The sequence below is a fragment of the Cherax quadricarinatus genome, chromosome 63 (assembly GCF_038502225.1).
Source record: "Cherax quadricarinatus isolate ZL_2023a chromosome 63, ASM3850222v1, whole genome shotgun sequence".
Lineage (NCBI taxonomy): Eukaryota > Metazoa > Arthropoda > Malacostraca > Decapoda > Parastacidae > Cherax > Cherax quadricarinatus.
Genome location: NC_091354.1, coordinates 14,127,729 through 14,148,504, shown reverse-complemented (window position 1 = coordinate 14,148,504; position 20,776 = coordinate 14,127,729). Strand labels below are relative to the sequence as shown.

The 20,776-nt window shown below is 39.3% G+C and overlaps 1 protein-coding gene across 2 annotated transcripts in view; it reads right to left on the bottom strand.

The window, feature by feature from the left end:
- Positions 1–3,645: 3,645 nt before the first annotated feature.
- The window catches only part of LOC138854589 (putative glutathione-specific gamma-glutamylcyclotransferase 2), a 41,917-nt gene continuing 24,786 nt past the window's right edge, over positions 3,646–20,776 (bottom strand). The window contains exons 3-4 of one of the 2 annotated variants that reach the window (XM_070098640.1): positions 9,568–9,609; positions 3,655–5,736 (exon numbers count right to left, since the gene is read on the bottom strand). In XM_070098640.1, coding sequence (XP_069954741.1) covers positions 5,332–5,736; positions 9,568–9,609 — 447 coding nt within the window. In that variant the 3' untranslated portion in view covers positions 3,655–5,331. Of the gene's footprint in view, positions 5,737–9,567; positions 9,610–20,776 lie in introns of both variants that reach the window. The other variant, XM_070098641.1, reaches the window with a different exon arrangement.

The window sequence follows — 20,776 nt, the reverse complement described above, 5'->3', positions numbered from 1 at the left end:
GACACATTTTTTATTAAAATTATAAGAATTATAGGTAGTAGGTTGGTAGACAGCAACCACCCAGGGAAGTACTACCATCCTGCCAGATGACTGTGAAACAAAAACCTGTAACTGTTTTGCATGATGGTAGGATTGCTGGTTTCTTTTTCTGTCTCATAAACACGCTAGATAACAGGGATATCTTGCTACTCCTACTTACACTTTGGTCACACTTCACAGACACGCACATGCATATATATATACATACATCTAGGTTTTTCTCCTTTTTCTAAATAGCTCTTGTTCTTCTTTATTTCTTCTATTGTCCATGGGGAAGTGGAAAAGAATCTTTCCTCCGTAAGCCATGCGTGTCGTATGAGGCGACTAAAATGCCGGGAGCAATGGGCTAGTAACCCCTTCTCCTGTAGACATTTACTAAAAAAGAGAAGAAGAAAAACTTTATAAAACTGGGATGCTTAAATGTGCGTGGATGTAGTGCGGATGACAAGAAACAGATGATTGCTGATGTTATGAATGAAAAGAAGTTGGATGTCCTGGCCCTAAGCGAAACAAAGCTGAAGGGGGTAGGAGAGTTTCAGTGGGGGGAAATAAATGGGATTAAATCTGGAGTATCTGAGAGAGTTAGAGCAAAGGAAGGGGTAGCAGTAATGTTAAATGATCAGTTATGGAAGGAGAAAAGAGAATATGAATGTGTAAATTCAAGAATTATGTGGATTAAAGTAAAGGTTGGATGCGAGAAGTGGGTCATAATAAGCGTGTATGCACCTGGAGAAGAGAGGAATGCAGAGGAGAGAGAGAGATTTTGGGAGATGTTAAGTGAATGTATAGGAGCCTTTGAACCAAGTGAGAGAGTAATTGTGGTAGGGGACCTGAATGCTAAAGTAGGAGAAACTTTTAGAGAGGGTGTGGTAGGTAAGTTTGGGGTGCCAGGTGTAAATGATAATGGGAGCCCTTTGATTGAACTTTGTATAGAAAGGGGTTTAGTTATAGGTAATACATATTTTAAGAAAAAGAGGATAAATAAGTATACAAGATATGATGTAGGGCAAAATGACAGTAGTTTGTTGGATTATGTATTGGTAGATAAAAGACTGTTGAGTAGACTTCAGGATGTACATGTTTATAGAGGGGCCACAGATATATCAGATCACTTTCTAGTTGTAGCTACACTGAGAGTAAAAGGTAGATGGGATACAAGGAGAACAGAAGCATCAGGGAAGAGAGAGGTGAAGGTTTATAAACTAAAAGAGGAGGCAGTTAGGGTAAGATATAAACAGCTATTGGAGGATAGATGGGCTAATGAGAGCATAGGCAATGGGGTCGAAGAGGTATGGGGTAGGTTTAAAAATGTAGTGTTAGAGTGTTCAGCAGAAGTTTGTGGTTACAGGAAAGTGGGTGCAGGAGGGAAGAGGAGCGATTGGTGGAATGATGATGTAAAGAGAGTAGTAAGGGAGAAAAAGTTAGCATATGAGAAGTTTTTACAAAGTAGAAGTGATGCAAGGAGGGAAGAGTATATGGAGAAAAGGAGAGAGGTTAAGAGAGTGGTGAAGCAATGTAAAAAGAGAGCAAATGAGAGAGTGGGTGAGATGTTATCAACAAATTTTGTTGAAAATAAGAAAAAGTTTTGGAGTGAGATTAACAAGTTAAGAAAGCCTAGAGAACAAATGGATTTGTCAGTTAAAAATAGGAGAGGAGAGTTATTAAATGGAGAGTTAGAGGTATTGGGAAGATGGAGGGAATATTTTGAGGAATTGTTAAATGTTGATGAAGATAGGGAAGCTGTGATTTTGTGTATAGGGCAAGGAGGAATAACATCTTGTAGGAGTGAGGAAGAGCCAGTTGTGAGTGTGGGGGAAGTTCGTGAGGCAATAGGTAAAATGAAAGGGGGTAAGGCAGCTGGGATTGATGGGATAAAGATAGAAATGTTAAAAGCAGGTGGGGATGTAGTTTTGGAGTGGTTGGTGCAATTATTTAATAAATGTATGGAAGAGGGTAAGGTACCTAGGGATTGGCAGAGAGCATGCATAGTTCCTTTGTATAAAGGCAAAGGGGATAAAAGAGAGTGCAAAAATTATAGGGGGATAAGTCTGTTGAGTATACCTGGTAAAGTGTATGGTAGAGTTATAATTGAAAGAATTAAGAGTAAGACAGAAAATAGGATAGCAGATGAACAAGGAGGCTTTAGGAAAGGTAGGGGGTGTGTGGACCAGGTGTTTACAGTGAAACATATAAGTGAAGAGTATTTAGATAAGGCTAAGAGGTCTTTGTGGCATTTATGGATTTGGAAAAGGCGTATGACAGGGTGGATAGGGGGGCAATGTGGCAGATGTTGCAAGTGTATGGTGTAGGAGGTAGGTTACTGAAAGCAGTGAAGAGTTTTTACGAGGATAGTGAGGCTCAAGTTAGTGTGTAGGAAAGAGGGAAATTTTTTCCCAGTAAAAGTAGGCCTTAGACAAGGATGTGTGATGTCACCGTGGTTGTTTAATATATTTATAGATGGGGTTGTAAGAGAAGTAAATGCGAGGGTCTTGGCAAGAGGCGTGGAGTTAAAAGATAAAGAATCACACACAAAGTGGGAGTTGTCACAGCTGCTCTTTGCTGATGACACTGTGCTCTTGGGAGATTCTGAAGAGAAGTTGCAGAGATTGGTGGATGAATTTGGTAGGGTGTGCAAAAGAAGAAAATTAAAGGTGAATACAGGAAAGAGTAAGGTTATGAGGATAACAAAAAGATTAGGTGATGAAAGATTGAATATCAGATTGGAGGGAGAGAGTATGGAGGAGGTGAACGTATTCAGATATTTGGGAGTGGACGTGTCAGCAGATGGGTCTATGAAAGATGAGGTGAATCATAGAATTGATGAGGGAAAAAGAGTGAGTGGTGCACTTAGGAGTCTGTGGAGACAAAGAACTTTGTCCTTGGAGGCAAAGTGGGGAATGTATGAGAGTATAGTTTTACCAACGCTCTTATATGGGTGTGAAGCATGGGTGATGAATGTTGCAGCGAGGAGAAGGCTGGAGGCAGTGGAGATGTCATGTCTGAGGGCAATGTGTGGTGTGAATATAATGCAGAGAATTCGTAGTTTGGAAGTTAGGAGGAGGTGCGGGATTACCAAAACTGTTGTCCACAGGGCTGAGGAAGGGTTGTTGAGGTGGTTCGGACATGTAGAGAGAATGGAGCGAAACAGAATGACTTCAAGAGTGTATCAGTCTGTAGTGGAAGGAAGGCGGGGTAGGGGTCGGCCTAGGAAAGGTTGGAGGGAGGGGGTAAAGGAGGTTTTGTGTGCGAGGGGCTTGGACTTCCAGCAGGCATGCGTGAGCGTGTTTGATAGGAATGAATGGAGACAAATGGTTTTTAATACTTGATGTGCTGTTGGAGTGTGAGCAAAGTAACATTTATGAAGGGATTCAGGGAAACCGGCAGGCCGGACTTGAGTCCTGGAGATGGGAAGTACAGTGCCTGCACTCTGAAGGAGGGGTGTTAATGTTGCAGTTTAAAAACTATAGTGTAAAGCACCCTTCTGGCAAGACAGTGATGGAGTGAATGATGGTGAAAGTTTTTCTTTTTCGGGCCACCCTGCCTTGGTGGGAATCGGCCAGTGTGATAAAAAAAAAAAAAAAAAAAAAAAAATGAATGTCAGTCTAGTGCTTTATTTGATTATAATAATAAGAAATGAAAAAGTTAAATACTAATGACATACACTGGAATATCAAAGAGAAAGAAGTCACAAGAAGATTATGATATTAATGATCCTTTGTTTATTTGAAGAAATTATGAATTCTCTTTACTAAGATTCCAAGGCCTTATTGACTCAGACAAGTATTATTATATTAATGTTAAATAAAACTGATACAGAGTCATCTGTAGAAACAAATTACTTTATCCATGGAGGCAAAGAGGATAATATAGGAGAGTGTAATGATACCAACACTGTTGTATAGGTGTGAAGCATGGGTTTTGGATGCTGCAATAAGGAGGAGGCTGGAGGCAGTGGAAAGTGGTGTTTGAGGGCAATGTGTGGTGTGAATATTATGCAGATAATTCAGAGTTTGGAGATTAAAAGGAGGTGTAGTTACCAAAAGTCTGAGGGAAGGGGGGGAGGGTTCATAAGGTGGTTTGGACACTTAGAGAGGTTGGAGAAAAATTAAGATGACTCAGAGGGCATATAAATCTGGGGTGGAGGGAAGGAGGGGTAGGAGTCATCCTAAGAAAGGTTGGAGAGAGGGGCTAAAGAAGGTTTTGAGAGCTAGGAGCTTGGACATTCAACAAGCTTTTGTGTGTGTATGTGTTAGATAGGAGTGGAGGCCAGTGGTTTTTTTTTATGAATTGACATACTGCTGGAGTGTGAGCATGGTAATTTATGACAGGATTCAGGGAAACCAGTCAGTTGGACTTGAATCCTAGAGGTGGGAAGTACAGTGCCTGCACTCCGAAGGAGGGGTGGGGATGTCGAAGTTTGAAAGGTCATCTGGCAAGACAGTGAAAGTTTTTTCTTCTTAGTCAGGTCACCCTACCTTGGTAGGAGACTGCTAGGGGGTGTTGAAAAAATACAGGTAAATAAGACATGTGGAACACTTAGGCATCTTTTCTAAAGGTGTTTAGCAAATCTGAAGGTCTGAAATATAGTTATTTCTTCCACATATTCTTGAGGCACATATCCCGTGCATTAGATGGTTTAGTAATGTCTTATTATACTTTGCTAAATAATAAATATTTATAAGTTACAACATTTTACATAGTATTACCTTAGGCAATCTCTAGATGTTGTTTTCAAGAATGTTGTTACATGAATGTGTACACTGTAATTAGGCACAACTGGAAAAATAGCCACCAAGTGGAGTTACAATTTTTCACTACTTTTCACTCCCCAGCTATCATCTGACCATTTTCATATCTTAACTGGCAAAACTGTACTTAATTGTGAATTGGTATAAAAAATGGTTGATTAAGAAAAACACTGCACAGTATTATGACATTCATAGGGAGAACTAAACTTGGTGTTATACCATGCCTGGGAATTGGAAGCCAATAATGTTTGACTCAAAGAATGGGAGGGCATGCATCAAGGCACCTCCCTTGAGGAAACACTACAATATACCCTTTAACCTATGACTAAGGTACAGTACACCACAAAATAATTTGCAGAATTAATGAGGCTGAATAAATAGTGTACCTCTTTTTTTGGGGGGTTATGTCTTCACTCATATACCACAAAAAAAAAAAATACTATTCTTTCTACTTTTATGAGATTTCTATGTACATGAAGGCAAAAAAGATATTTTATTGCTTACAATAAATATTGGCTCAACTCAACTGAGAAACTCATACCCACTAATGTTTACTATGATGGTGATGAGTGTGTACAATTTTTCTTGACTTAGTCAGGAACTCATTAACAGCTGCCTCAAGTTGGAACAAGTGATCATCTTGAGCTTGTGGAACCTCATTCCTCATGAACCTTGCCAACTGGAAGAGGTAATCAGAATTCGCACCTGAGGGTCCATGACTTCTGCCAATCTGCTCAGCCATTGTTTGTAGCGGAGCATCACCTAAGAAGAGTTCTGGCTCATTACTGCCAACAAACACTAGAACTGAATGTGATAATGGGTGTCCACTGGGACCATACATCACTACAGTCTTCCTATTATCAAAGCGCTGCTCACGTACATTTAAGCGCTTTGTAACATCTGCCTCTTGCTCAGGAGGAACTTCATAGGCCACACCCCATACCTGAGCCTGAAGTATATATAGTACTAAGGTTCAGTAGGAGTTACATCACGGTGTGAATCAGTTAATTTGGAAGAATTCATTTAAAGAATGGCTACGAATGCAGTAGGTCCTCCACATATGATGTTTAGTTTTTACAAAACATCATAAGTGGAACCAACTGATGACTTTGGAACCAAGTGATAACTCATGAATGCTGACCTGCAGGTATAATAAGAGCAAATATTTAAACAGAAATTACCCTCAACAGTATTTATGGAGTGTGTCTGGAGAGTTATTGTTTGTTTAATAAATATTGGTAAAGAACTGTAGGTTAATAATTATGATTCTGTTAAAGATAAATTATATTTATTTTTTCCCGTTACTGTTTTGATCATATGTACTGTTATTTTGGGTATGTTCATATTATTTATAAATGTTTGGCTCACATATATCTGACAAAGATTGGTCAAGAAGTGCAGATATAAATTATGTTCGTTTCTGGACGTCGCTGGTATGTAGTGGTGTGACATGAGGCAGCATCTGCATTGACTTCCTCCCTTCCCATCTGCTGGCCACACATTAGACATGTCTATGTAAGCAGGACAACAAGAGCTCACCACTCACTCTTGTCTCCAACCCCAACCCCTTCCCTATCATGTTAGTTAACCCTTTGACTGTTTCGGCTGTATATATATGTCTTACGAGCCAGTGTTTCAGACATATATGTACTCAATAATTCTAGTGGCTTCAAATCAAGCAGGAGAAATGGGAGAGAATGGGTCTGTGTGGTCAGTCCGCACTGTATAAAAAAAATCCTGCAGCACGCAGTGCACAATGAGAGAAAAAAAAACTCCGACTGTGTTTTTGGATTAAAACGCAGACTCTGAAGTGTATTTTTGTATAGTATTTACAGTTGTATTCTCATTTTCATGGTCTCATTTGATAGAATGGAAAACATATTACAGAAATAGTGGTAATTTTGATTAGTTTCACAATGAAAACGACCTTGAAATTGAGCTCAAAGTAGCAGAAATGTTCAATTTTCACCAGTGTTCAAGAGTAAACAAATCACACCACTCGTCCAATACACATCAACTGGGGAGTCTAATCTTTCACTAGTGCACTGATATTATTTATACTATTTTTACAATAATGCAGAAGTCTGCAATACAGTAAATCTTCTATTTTTTGTGTGAATAAAAAATCAAAATAGAAAGCAAGAGTAATATAAGAGGGGCCTGGAGACTTGACTAATGAACAGAGGATGTGTTATTTTAGTGCCAAGAATGTCTGCATTGTTTATTCTGGACCTTATTTTGAAATTGGCATTTTTTTGAATGCGTAAAATTGGCCAAATTGCCAATTTCTGACCACTTTATTGGGTAGTTAAAATTGGTAAATTGGTGGTTTCTTGTACTCAATTGATAGGAAAAAAATGGAGTTCTATAGAAATTGCTATGAGTCTGGTTGACTAGAACAATGGAATTGGCCGAAAATAGGGCTCAAAGTTGGTGAAAACCCCGATGCATATTTATCACCAAGATCGCTAGCTTTGCGGGAGCGTAATTCCGTAAGTTTTCAATCAAATTTCGTACTTTTGGTGTGATTACCATTGGGAAAAGTTTCTACATCATTTCATAAGAAAAATAATTTTTTTTTTTTTCAAATATTTTTTGACATAGAATAACGGTTTCAGAAAGGGGCTTGTGACAGTCAAAGGGTTAATCATAACGCAGCTTAAGGTGAGTGAGATATGGAAGATCAACCATTCACAACAGTTGGTTATAACTGTAGTTAAGGTGGGTGACATATGGGGCAACAAACCTTCATAATATTTGGTTATAAGTGTGGGCAATATAGTATAGGGTATCAAACCTTCATAATACAGTGGTCCCTCGCTTTTCGTAGTTCTCGGCAATCGTAAATTTCGCCAATCATAGGGGTATTTTCGTATAAACATGGACTCACTTTTCATAGGTTGACTCGCGAATAGTAGTTCGTCCGGGACGCGTACGCATGGTGTGAGCCGGGGCGGCCTCCCTACCCAGCCAGTCTGGCATTGTTTACCAGTGAGTGAAGGTCCCCTCAAGTGCTCCTACGAAATATTTCATAATATTCCACTCATTTTAGTGCTTGCAAGTACTAAATAAGCTACCATGGCTCCAAAGAAAGCTCCTAGTGCCAAGCCTGTGGTAAAGAAGGTGAGAAATATGTACAGTGACAAAGTCTTGTACCAATTTAGGGAAGTGTTAAAGAGACGCCAGAAACAGAGCTCTCTCCACAGTTACTTTGCGAGACAGGACTAGAGTGACTCTCAAGGTGGTCCTAGTGGCATTAAGAAACAGAGAAGAGAAGCAACCCCAGAGAAGCAATTGGTACCTGAGGTGTTGCTGGAAGGGGATTTCCCTTCCAAACTGTAAACAATCCAATCTCTCTCCTCCTCCAGTCTCCCATACACTAAGAAGAATTTCCAATAAAGGTAAGTGTTATGCTGTTAATGTTTCATTCATCATTTCCCATTGTATTGTTTATGTACTACATGTATATTTCATGTAAAAATTTTTTTTTTTTAATACTTCTGAGTGTCAGAAACGGATTAATTGTATTTACATTCTTTCTTATGGGGAAAATTGATTCGCAAATCGTAAATTTCGTTTATAGTAGCTCCTCCAGGAACGGATTAATTACGAAAAACGAGGGACCACTGTATTTGGTTATAAGTGTGGGCAATATAGTATAGGGTATCAAACCCTCACAACAGTTAACAAATGGACAGATAATTATTTATAGGGTATACACTAACTGGTTAGCTGGATTCGAGTCCTGGAGGTGGGAAGTACATGTACAATGCCTGCACTTTAAAGGAGGGGTCTGGGATATGAGCTGTCTGGAGTGACATCTAAACTGTCGTATCTTGGCGCCTCTGCAAAAGACAGTGATTATGTGTGAATGATGAAAGTGCTGAATGATGGTGAAAGTGTTTCTTTCTTTTCTGGGTCACCCTGCCTTGGTGGAAAATGGCAGCTGTGTTAAAAAAAACACTAACTGGTACTTGACCTCATAAATGTTTATGATCCTGAGACGGCAAAGTAGAGCCCAAGATACATGAAGTGAGATTGTATGCTGACAAGTGCTGGCAAAGTCAGTCAGGGTGACTTGAATTTAAACCTTACCAAAACTGTAGATTGAAAAAATTGTGTTACAGTTCAAATTCCACAATAAAAAATTCATCAAAATTTGGGGGACCCTGCAGAAGCTGCAGGCTTTCTTCCAACCCAACCCAAGGGCCACTATAGTTGGTGGTTGAAAAATACATATCCATGAACGGTAGGTAATACAGATTCTGAATGAGGGTATCTACTATGTCAGTGGTGACAGGGTGAATAAATGTATTCTGCCAGACCTATTAAGAAGCCTTTATAGCAGTAGAGTATTTAGGCAGCCCTCACTTAGTGAGATGTTACAAGACAATCATTCATATATCAACATCCATTTGCCTCTTCCTTATAATCCCAGCAAGTAATGGGTTCTTGATACAAAGAACTGAAGCTACTCTCCCATTCCTTGAATCTAATCTATTGCCACTCATTATCCAATGTGCTATATAACCCCTATGATTTTAAAATTCCCTATGAAATAAATCCACTAATAAATACAGTAAACATACAAAAAATGTCTCGTCTCTTTTTTTTAAGATCTGCCCCTTTCAAAATCTACCTTTCTGATCATTTGAATCAGGAGTACATGTTCTGGTTATCAATGAGTTATTATTCATTTTTTAAGGTTTGATAATTAAAATAAAATTCACAAAATCAAATATTATACCTGTTGAATTAAATTATAGTAAGTGATACTAACCTCAGGATCTTCTGATGGGACTAAAGTTACAACTCTCCCGGGCTGCAAAGAAAAGTAGAATGAACAGTATACGCATCTAAGTACAAAAAATCCTAGGTACACACTGTATGTCTTCTACTACAGAGAGATACCTGATGATCAAAATATAAACACATATCTGCACATAAAATGGTACTCACTTGCCATGGGTTCAAACCTCATCTGTTCCGTGTTTTGTTTGCAATTCTATTATTACCATTTCACGAGTCAAAATGGTACCATATGTATGCAATAATGTTAAAGAACAGTTTTTACTAGAGACATACTGTCAAGAATACTGTACACCTGAAATATTACTGTGTTAACTGCAACATGTTACTCAGATCACCTCTATATTATACACTTTTAAGAAACTGATACTACTGGTACCCTTTACAAAAAATATCTAGTTAATCCTGCACATGCTGAGACACAACTATTATATAAGGTATGTGTTAAATGAGTGGTAAGCACAAAAAAATAATTTTATTATAAAATACAGTATACTATAAAACAATACTGTGTAAAAAATATCTCCAGACAACCTCTCAAGAGCAGTCCCTTGAGGTCAGTGAGGAGGCCTCTTGATTCAAGGAATTAGACCTGTCCCTCCTTTCCTAAGACTGAGCCAGATCGCCTTTTATTCCCAGACTCTGCATGATCCATAATAATAATAATAATACAGTGGTACCTCGTTATACATCCTTAATCCGGTCCAGGACCTTGGACTTATACCAAACAGGACATATACCACACGATTTTCCCATAAGAAATACATATATATATCTTCTTTCTTTCTTCTTTTCTTTAAACAAACCGGCCGTATTCCACCGAGGCAGGGTGGCCCAAAAAGAAAAACAAAAGTTTCTCTCTTCAAATTTAGTAATTTATACAGGAGAAGGGGTTATTAGCCCCTTGCTCCTGGCATTTTAGTCGCTTACAACATGACAACCTACTACAGTACCTAGGAGATATATATATACGTATACAGTGGACCCCCGCATACCGATTTTAATCCGTGCAAGAGGGCTCATTGGTATGCGAAATAATCGGTATGCGAATGAATTTTCCCCATAAGAAATAATGGAAATCAAATTAATCCGTGCAAGACACCCAAAAGTATGAAAAAAAAAATTTTACCACATGAAATATACATTTTCCTACACACAAAGAGAAGGATACATGCACAATAGTATAGTACATGCACAGTATATATTGTGCATGTACTAGTCTACTAAATGAAGAATAAATGACACTTACCTTTATTGAAGATGCAGCAATGACTGATGAGACACTGTGTCCTGGGAGTGCCTTTTCCTCCTGAGTACTGTAGGTCCTGTTTGGTATTTTCTTCCAGAACATGCCTTATCACACTGTGTATGTCACTACGATTCTTAAATCTCTCAAACCAACCTTTGCTGGCTTTAAATTCACCAATATGAGCACTAGTTCCAGGCATTTTTCCCTGTTCACCTGGGTGTTAGTCGACTGGTGTGGGTTGCATCCTGGGAGACAAGATTAAGGACCCCAATGGAAATAAGTTAGACAGTCTTCGATGACACTGACTTTTTTGGGTTATCCTGGGTGGCAAATCCTCTGGGGTTAATTGTTTCTTGGTATATTCTCAATAAGCCACACCAACAACAGTGCTACAGCAGCAGCAGACGATGCTACAGCAGCAGCAGACGATGCTACAGCAGCAGCAGATGATGCTACAGCAGCAGCAGCAGCAGCAGCAGACGATGCTACAGCAGCAGCAGACGATGCTACAGCAGCAGCAGATGATGCTACAGCAGCAGCAGCAGCAGCAGCAGACGATGCTACAGCAGCAGCAGACGATGCTACAGCAGCAGCAGATGATGCTACAGCAGCAGCAGCAGCTGACAGTGCTACAGCAGCAGCAGACGATGCTACAGCAGCAGCAGACGATGCTACAGCAGCAGCAGCAGCTGACAGTGCAGCAGCAGCAGCTGTACCACCAATAGTAGCGATGGTTAATTGGGGTTTATTATACAACCTGGCCAGCTCGGAGACACGCACTCCACTTTCATACTTATCAATGATCTTTTTCTTCATCTCTATAGTAATTCTCACCCTTATTGCTGTAGGGTTGGCACTAGAAACTTTCTTGGGGCCCATGGTCACTTATTTTCCAGATAAAATCACCAAAACACTGTAATAATACGAAATGTTACGATTGTATGCTTGGATGCTACCGCGGAAGCTGGCTGGTAAACAATGCCACCGGCGGAACATGTGAGGCTGGCTAAGGCGCACATTGGACGCGTCTCGGACGAACAGCGGTGAGCGGGTTTTTAAGCGGTATGCGAGGCAAAATTTTAGCGATAAAATGTATCGGTATGTGGATTAAACGTTATGTGATGCCAACGGTATGCGGGGGTCCACTGCATATATATATATATATATATATATATATATACTATATATATTTTTTTTTAACAAGTCGGCCGTCTCCCACTGAGGCAGGGTGACCCAAAAAAGAAAGAAAATCCCCAAAAAGAAAATACTTTCATCATTCAACACTTTCACCACACTCACACATTATCACTGCTTTTGCAGAGGTGCTCAGAATACAACAGCTTAGAAGCATATACGTATAAAGATACACAACATATCCCTCCAAACTGCCAATATCCCAAACCCCTCCTTTAAAGTGCAGGCATTGTACTTCCCATTTCCAGGACTCAAGTCCGACTATATGAACATAACCGGTTTCCCTGAATCCCTTCACTAAATATTACCCTGCTCACACTCCAACAGATCGTCAGGTCCCAAGTATCATTCGCCTCCATTCACTCCTATCTAACACGCTCATGCACGCTTGCTGGAAATCCAAGCCCCTAGCCCACAAAACCTCCTTTACCCCCACTTTCCAACCCTTTCGAGGACGACCCCTACCCCTCCTTCCTTCCCATGTCATTCTACTTTGATCCATTCTCTCTAAATAACCAAACCACCTCAACAACCCCTCTTCTGCCCCCTGACTAATGCTTTTATTAACTCCACACCTTCTCCTAATTTCCACACTCCGAATTTTCTGCATAATATTTACACCACACATTGCCCTTAGACAGGACATCTCCACTGCCTCCAACCGTCTCCTCGCTGCTGCATTTACCACCCAAGCTTCACATCCATATAAGAGTGTTGGTACTACTATACTTTCATACATTCCCTTCTTTGCCTCCATAGATAATGTTTTTTGACTCCACATATACCTCAACGCACCACTCACCTTTTTTCCCTCATCAATTCTATGATTAACCTCATCCTTCATAAATCCATCCGCCGACACGTCAACTCCCAAGTATCTGAAAACATTCACTTCTTCCATACTCCTCCTCCCCAATTTGATATCCAATTTTTCTTTATCTAAATCATTTGATACCCTCATCACCTTACTCTTTTCTATGTTCACTTTCAACTTTCTACCTTTACACACATTCTCAAACTCATCCACTAACCTTTGCAATTTTTCTTTAGAATCTCCCATAAGCACAGTATCATCAGCAAAAAGTAACTGTGTCAATTCCCATTTTGAATTTGATTCCCCATAATTTAATCCCACCCCTCTCCCGAACACCCTAGCATTTACTTCTTTTACAACCCCATCTATAAATATATTAAACAACCATGTTGACATTATACATCCCTGTCTAAGACCTACTTTAACCAGGAAGTAATCTCCCTCTCTTCTACACACCCTAACCTGAGCCTCACTATCCTCATAAAAGCTCTTTACAGCATTTAGTAACTTACCACCTATTCCATATACTTGCAACATCTGCCACATTGCTCCTCTATCCACTCTATCATATGCCTTTTCTAAATCCATAAATGCAATAAAAACTTTCCTACCTTTATCTAAATACTGTTCACATATATGCTTAAATGTAAACACTTGATCTACACATCCCCTACCCACTCTGAAGCCTCCCTGCTCATCCGCAATCCTACATTCTGTTTTACCTCCAATTCTTTCAATTATAACCCTACCGTATACTTTTCCTGGTATACTCAGTAAACTTATTCCTCTATAATTTTTACAATCTCTTTTGACCCCTTTCCCTTTATATAAAGGGACTATACATGCTCTCTGCCAATCCCTAGGTACCTTCCCCTCTTTCATACATTTATTAAACAAAAGTACCAACCACTCCAACACTATATCCACCCTTGCTTTTAACATTTCTGTCATGATCCCATCAGTTCCAGCTGCTTTACTCCCTTTATTCTACGTAATGCCTCACGTACCTCCACCACACTTACATTCTGCTCTTCTTCACTCCTAAAAGATGGTATACCTCCCTGGCCAGTGCATGAAATTACCGCCTCCCTTTCTTCCTCAACATTTAAAAGTTCCTCAAAATATTCTCGCCATCTACCTAATACCTCCCTCTCCCCATCTACTAACTCCCCTACTCTGTTTTTAACTGACAAATCCATACTTTCCCTAGGCTTTCTTAACTTGTTTAACTCACTCCAAAATTTTTTCTTATTTTCATTAAAATTTCTTGACAGTGCCTCTCCCACTCTATCATCTGCTCTCCTTTTGCACTCTCTTCACCTTTCTTTTACTCTCCATATACTCTGCTCTTCTTATAACACTTCTGCTTTGTAAAAACCTCTCATAAGCTACCTTTTTCTCTTTTATCACACCCTTTACTTCATCATTCCACCAATCACTCCTCTTTCCTCCTGCCCCCACCCTCCTATAACCACAAACTTCTGCTCCACATTCTAATACTGCATTTTTAAAACTATTCCAACCCTCTTCAACCCCCCACTACTCATCTTTGCACTAGCCCACCTTTCTGCCAATAGTCGCTTATATCTCTCCCGAACTTCCTCCTCCCTTAGTTTATACACTTTCACCTCCCTCTTACTTGTTGTTGCCACCTTCCTCTTTTCCCATCTACCTCTTACTCTAACTGTAGCTACAACTAAATAATGATCCGATATATCAGTTGCCCCTCTATAAACATGTACATCCTGGAGCCTACCCATCAACCTTTTATCCACCAATACATATATATACAGTGGACCCCCGGTTAACGATACTTTTTCACTCCAGAAGTATGTTCAGGTGCCAGTACTGACCGAATTTGTTCCCATAAGGAATATTGTGTAGTAGATTAGTCCATTTCAGACCCCCAAACCCCAAACATACACGTACAAACGCACTTACATAAACACACTTAGATAATTGGTCCCATTCGGAGGTGATCGTTATGCGGGGGTCCACTGTGTGTATATATATATATATATATATATATATATATATATATATATATATTTGTTTATATATATATAGTATATATATATATATATATATATATATATATATATATATATATATATATATATATATATATATATATATATACAGTGGACCCCCGCATAACGATGGCATCACATAGCGATTAATCCGCATACCGCTTGCTTTAATCGCAAAAATTTTGCCGCGCATACCGATTAAAAACCCGCTCACCGATTTTCGTCCGAGACGCGTCCAATGTGCACCCTCACATGTGCCGCCCGTGCCATTGTTTACCAGCCAGCCTCCACGGTAACATCCAAGCATACAATCGGAATATTTCGTATTATTACAGTGTTTTCGGTGCTGTTTCTGGAAAATAAGTGACCATGGGCCCCAAGAAAGCTTCTAGTGCCAACCGTACACCAATAAGGGTGAGAATTCCAATAGAAATGAAGAAAGAGATCATTGATAAGTATGAAAGTGGAGTGCGTATCGCCGACCTGGTCAAATTGTACAAGAAACCCCAATCAACCATCGCTACTATTGTGGGCACCAGAAAGACAATCAAGGAAGCTGTTCTTGCCAAAGGTTTAACTGTGTTTTCGAAACAAAGATCGCAAGTGATGGAAGATGTTGAGAGACTCTTATTGGTGTGGATAAATGAAAAACAGCTAGCAGGAGATAGCGTCTCTCAAGCGATCATATGTGAAAAGGCTAGGAAGTTGCATGACGATTTAATTAAAAAAATGCCTGCAACTAGTGATGATGTGAGTGAATTTAAGGCCAGCAAAGGTTGGTTTGAGAGATTTAAGAAGCGTAGTGGCATCCATAGTGTGATAAGGCATGGTGAGGCTGCCAGTTCGGACCACAAAGCGGCTGAAAAATATGTGCAGGAATTCAAGGAGTACATAGAAACTGAAGGACTGGAACCTGAACAAGTGTTTAATTGTGATGAAACAGGCCTGTTCTGGAAGAAAATGCCAAGCAGGACCTACATTACTCAGGAGGAAAAGGCACTCCCAGGACATAAGCCTATGAAAGACAGGCTTACTTTGTTGATGTGTGCCAATGCTAGTGGTGATTGCAAAGTTAAGCCTTTATTAGTGTATCACTCTGAAACTCCCAGAGCGTTCAGGCAAAAGAATGTCCTCAAGGATAATTTGTGTGTGCTGTGGAGGGCAAACAGTAAGGCATGGGTCACTAGGGAATTTTTCTATAACTGGTTACACCATGCATTTGCCCCCAATGTGAAAGATTACCTACCTGAAAAGAAATTAGACCTTAAGTGCCTCCTGGTGTTAGACAATGCCCCTGGTCATCCTACAGACGAGGCAGAGCGACTTTATGGGGACATGAGCTTCATTAAGGTGAAGTTTTTGCCTCCTAATACCACTCCTCTCCTGCAGCCCATGGACCAGCAGGTCATTTCCAACTTCAAAAAACTGTACACAAAAGCTCTGTTTCAAAAGTGCTTTGAAGTGACCACAGACACTCGATTGACTCTAAAAGAGTTTTGGAAGGATCACTTTAATATCCTCAATTGTGTAAACCTTATAGGTAAGGCTTGGGAGGGAGTGACTAAGAGAACCTTGAACTCTGCTTGGAAGAAACTGTGGCCAGAATGTGTAGACAAAAGGGATTTTGAAGGGTTTGAGGCTAACCCTGAGAGGAGTAGTATACCAGTTGAGGAATCAATTGTGGAATTGGGGAAGTCCTTGGGGTTGGAGGTTAGTGGGGAGGATGTGGAAGAGTTGGTGGAGGAGGACAATGAAGAACTAACCACTGATGAGCTGATAGATCAACTTCAAGAGCAAGAGGCCAGACCTGGGGAAACTGGTTCAAAGGAGGGGAGAGAGAAATTGAAGGAATTGCCTACTTCAAAGATTAAGGAAATGTGTGCAAAATGGCTTGAAGTGCAAACCTTTTTTGATGAAAATCACCCTCACACAGCTATTGCAAGCCGTGCTGGTGACTGTTACAATGACACTGTTGTGAACCACTTTAGACAAATCATAAAGGAACGAGAGGTACAGGCCACTATGGACAGATATGTTGTGCGAAAGAAGTCCAGTGACTCTGAAGCTGGTCCTAGTGGCATTAAAAGAAGAAGGGAAGTAACCCCAGAAAAGGACTTGCTACCTCAAGTCCTAATGGAAGGGGATTCCCCTTCTAAACACTAACACTCTCTCTCCCCTCCTCCCATCCCATCAATCATCACCAGATCTTCAATAAAAGTAAGTGTCATGTAATTGTGCATGCCTTTTTCAGTTTGTGTGTACTAAAATTAACATTTTTTTGTGGTAAAAAAATTTTTTTTTCATACTTTTGGGTGTCTTGCACGGATTAATTTTATTTCCATTATTTCTTATGGGGAAAATTAATTCGCATAGCAAACATTTCGCATAACGACCAGCCCTCTTGCACGGATTAAGTTCGCTATGCGGGGGTCCACTGTATGTATATGTACGTATGTATGTACATATGTATGTATGAATGTATGTATGTATATATATGTATATATATATATATATATGTATATGTATATATATATATGTATATGTATATATATATATATGTATATGTATATATATATATATATATATATATATATATATATATATATACACACACACACACACATGCAATAAGATCACAGTAAACAGGTGATTTCAGAATATGCAAAACAACCACTCTTGGAATTTCTCTATTCTTTCAGAGTGGTTGTTTTATTTATATATATATATATATACACACAGTATGTCGTGCCGAATAGGCAGAACTTGCGATCTTGGCTTAAATAGCAACGCTCATCTTGCCATATAGGACAAGCGAAAATTTGTGTATGCAATAATTTCGCCAAAATCATTCTGAACCAAACGAAAAAAATATATTTCACTGTGTTTGTTTAGTATTAAATTACTTTAAACAAATCTAAAATATATTTAGTTGGGTTAGGCTAAAATGAATTGTTCTTGTTATAATAAGGTTAGGTAAGTTTTCTAAGATTCTTTTGGAGCAAAATTAAAATTTTTTACATTAACATTAATGAAAAAAATATATCTTTAAACGTATAAGAGAAAATTTTAGAAAGGACTTAATTTTAAACGAGTTCTTGCTAATTGACCAGTTTTACATATTCGGCACAACATATATACGTGTATGTATACATATATATATATACATACATATATATATATATATACATACATACATACATATATATATATATATATATATATATATATATATATATATATATATATATATATATATATATATATATATATATATATATATATATATATATATATATATATATATATGTATATACACACACACACACATACACACACACATTTAGATTTATATTAACTGGGAAGCTCCAGGAATAAATCAAAATAATAATAATAATAATAATAATACAGTGGATCCCCGCATAACGATCACCTCCGAATGCGACCAATTATGTAAGTGTATTTATGTAAGTGCGTTTGTACGTGTATGTTTGGGGGTCTGAAATGGACTAATCGACTTCACAATATTCCTTATGGGAACAAATTCGGTCAGTACTGGCACCTGAACATACTTCTGGAGTGAAAAAATATCGTTAACCGGGGGTCCACTGTAATAATAATAATAATAAATCTTTATTCCTAGGTAGTAGGTTGGTAGACAGCAACCGCCCAGGGAGGTACTACCGTCCTGCCAAGCGAGTGTAAAACTGAAGCCTGTAATTGTTTTACATGATGGTAGGATTGCTGCTGTTTTTTTTTTTTTCTGTCTCGTACACATGCAAGATTTCAGGTATGTCTTGCTACTTCTACTTACACTTAGGTAACACTACACATACATGTACAAGCATATATATACACACCCCTTTGGGTTTTCTTCTATTTTCTTTCTAGTTCTTGTTCTTGTTTATTTCCCCTTACCTCCATGGGGAAGTGGAACAGAATTCTTCCTCCGTAAGCCATGCATGTTGTAAGAGGAGACTAAAATGCCGGGAGCAAGGGGCTAGTAACCCCTTCCCTGTATATATTACTAAATGTAAAAAGAGAAACTTTCGTTTTTCCTTTTGGGCCACCCCGCCTCGGTGGGATACGGCCGGTGTGTTGAAAGAAAGAAGAAATCTTTATTGCTACAAGTACTTGCATTGTACAAGGTATACAGGCCTAGCTGATATCAATGACATATGTACTATTATACAGAAAGCCACTTGTTATGCAGAGCATTTCGATCAAATTAAGTCAGTTTTGCCTCGGGTAAACTCCAGGATGTGACCCACACCAGTTGACTAACACCCAGGTACCTATTAATACTGATGGGTGAACATAGACAACTGGTGTAAGGAAACACGCCTAATGTTTCCATCTCTTTGCCGGTAATAAAACTCGGACCCCTCACCATGTGAAGCGAGAGCTTTTGCCACCAGGCCATGGGGCACCATAGAACTGCTCACTAGCAGATCCTTTGGATCACATGGTCAAGTACATATGGCTAATATGGACACTGTTTCCAAGAATATCATTGCCAAATAGGCCTACAAATTAATCAATCATAAATCAGTACTAAACTCACAAGGGTCATAAATGCCTACAAATAAAAAGTTACGTAACAAACAAACTTACAGATTAAAGAAATAAGTTACTAGTAAGCTAATCTAAACTAATTTCTTACTCCTGTCCTCCTACACTGCTATACAGGGAATCCTTGGACTAGGGAAATATGAGGCTGGACTCTCCTTGCTGCTAGTTAAATTAAGGCCAACTGGGCTTCTGGCACACCAGATGATGGTGCATAGCAAAGCTACCAAAACTTCCTTGCAATTTGGCATTGTTTCCCTGAAAGGAGGATACCTGTTATGGTTGGTAGTTTGTTTTTAATTTCTCCAATGTTTTTGCTTTTAACTTGAGAATACCTCCTCCAATTGCCTTCAGGTTTTCAAAGGTGGTGTACTGTTTCCAGGGAAAAGCTAAATTTTGTAGACCAAGAAATGATTTTGAATTGTGTGATAACTTGAAAAAAGTTTCTTCTAACTAATTTTAAACTTTCAACATGGGGTGTATCCTACATAGAAGAGGTTCAGATATTACACTGGAGTGTATAGGCTCCAATATGCTAATTTTATTTTTTAAATTGTGCAGTATACCTGGAGTATACCTAGAGAGGGATTCGGGGGTCAACACCCCTGCGGCCTGGTCTGAGACCAAGCCTTGTGATGGATCAGGGTCTGATTAACCAGGCTGTTATTGCTGGCTGCACACAAACTGACGTATGAACCACAGCCGGCTGGTCAGGTACTGACTTTAGGTACGTGTCCAGTGCCTGCTTGAAGACAGCCAGGGGCCTATTGGTAATACCCCTTATGTATGCTGGGAGGCAGTTGAACAGTCTTGGGCCCCTGACACTTATTGTGTTGTGTCTCGGTGTACTCGTGGCGCCCCTTGTTTTCACCGGGGGAACATTGCATCTCCTGCTGAGTCTTTTGCTTTCATAGGGAGTGATTTTCGTGTGCAAGTTTGGTACTAATCCCTCTAGGATTTTCCAAGTGTATATTATCATGTTGTTAGGTAAGACACATATGCAACAGTTAGGTATCTTTATTTCGAAACGTTTCGCCTACACAGTAGGCTTCTTCAGTCGAGTACAGAAAAGTTGATAGAAGCAGAAGATACTTGAAGATGATGTAATCAGTCCATCACCCTTAAAGTTTTGAGGTGGTCAGTCCCTTAGTCTGGAGAAGAGCACTGTTCCGTTGTCTGAAACAATATTGTTTCAGACAATGGAACAATGCTCTTCTCCAGACTGAGGGACTGACCACCTCAAAACTTTAAGGGTGATGGACTGATTACATCGTCTTCAAGTATCTTCTGCTTCTTTCAACTTTTCTGTACTCGACTGAAGAAGCCT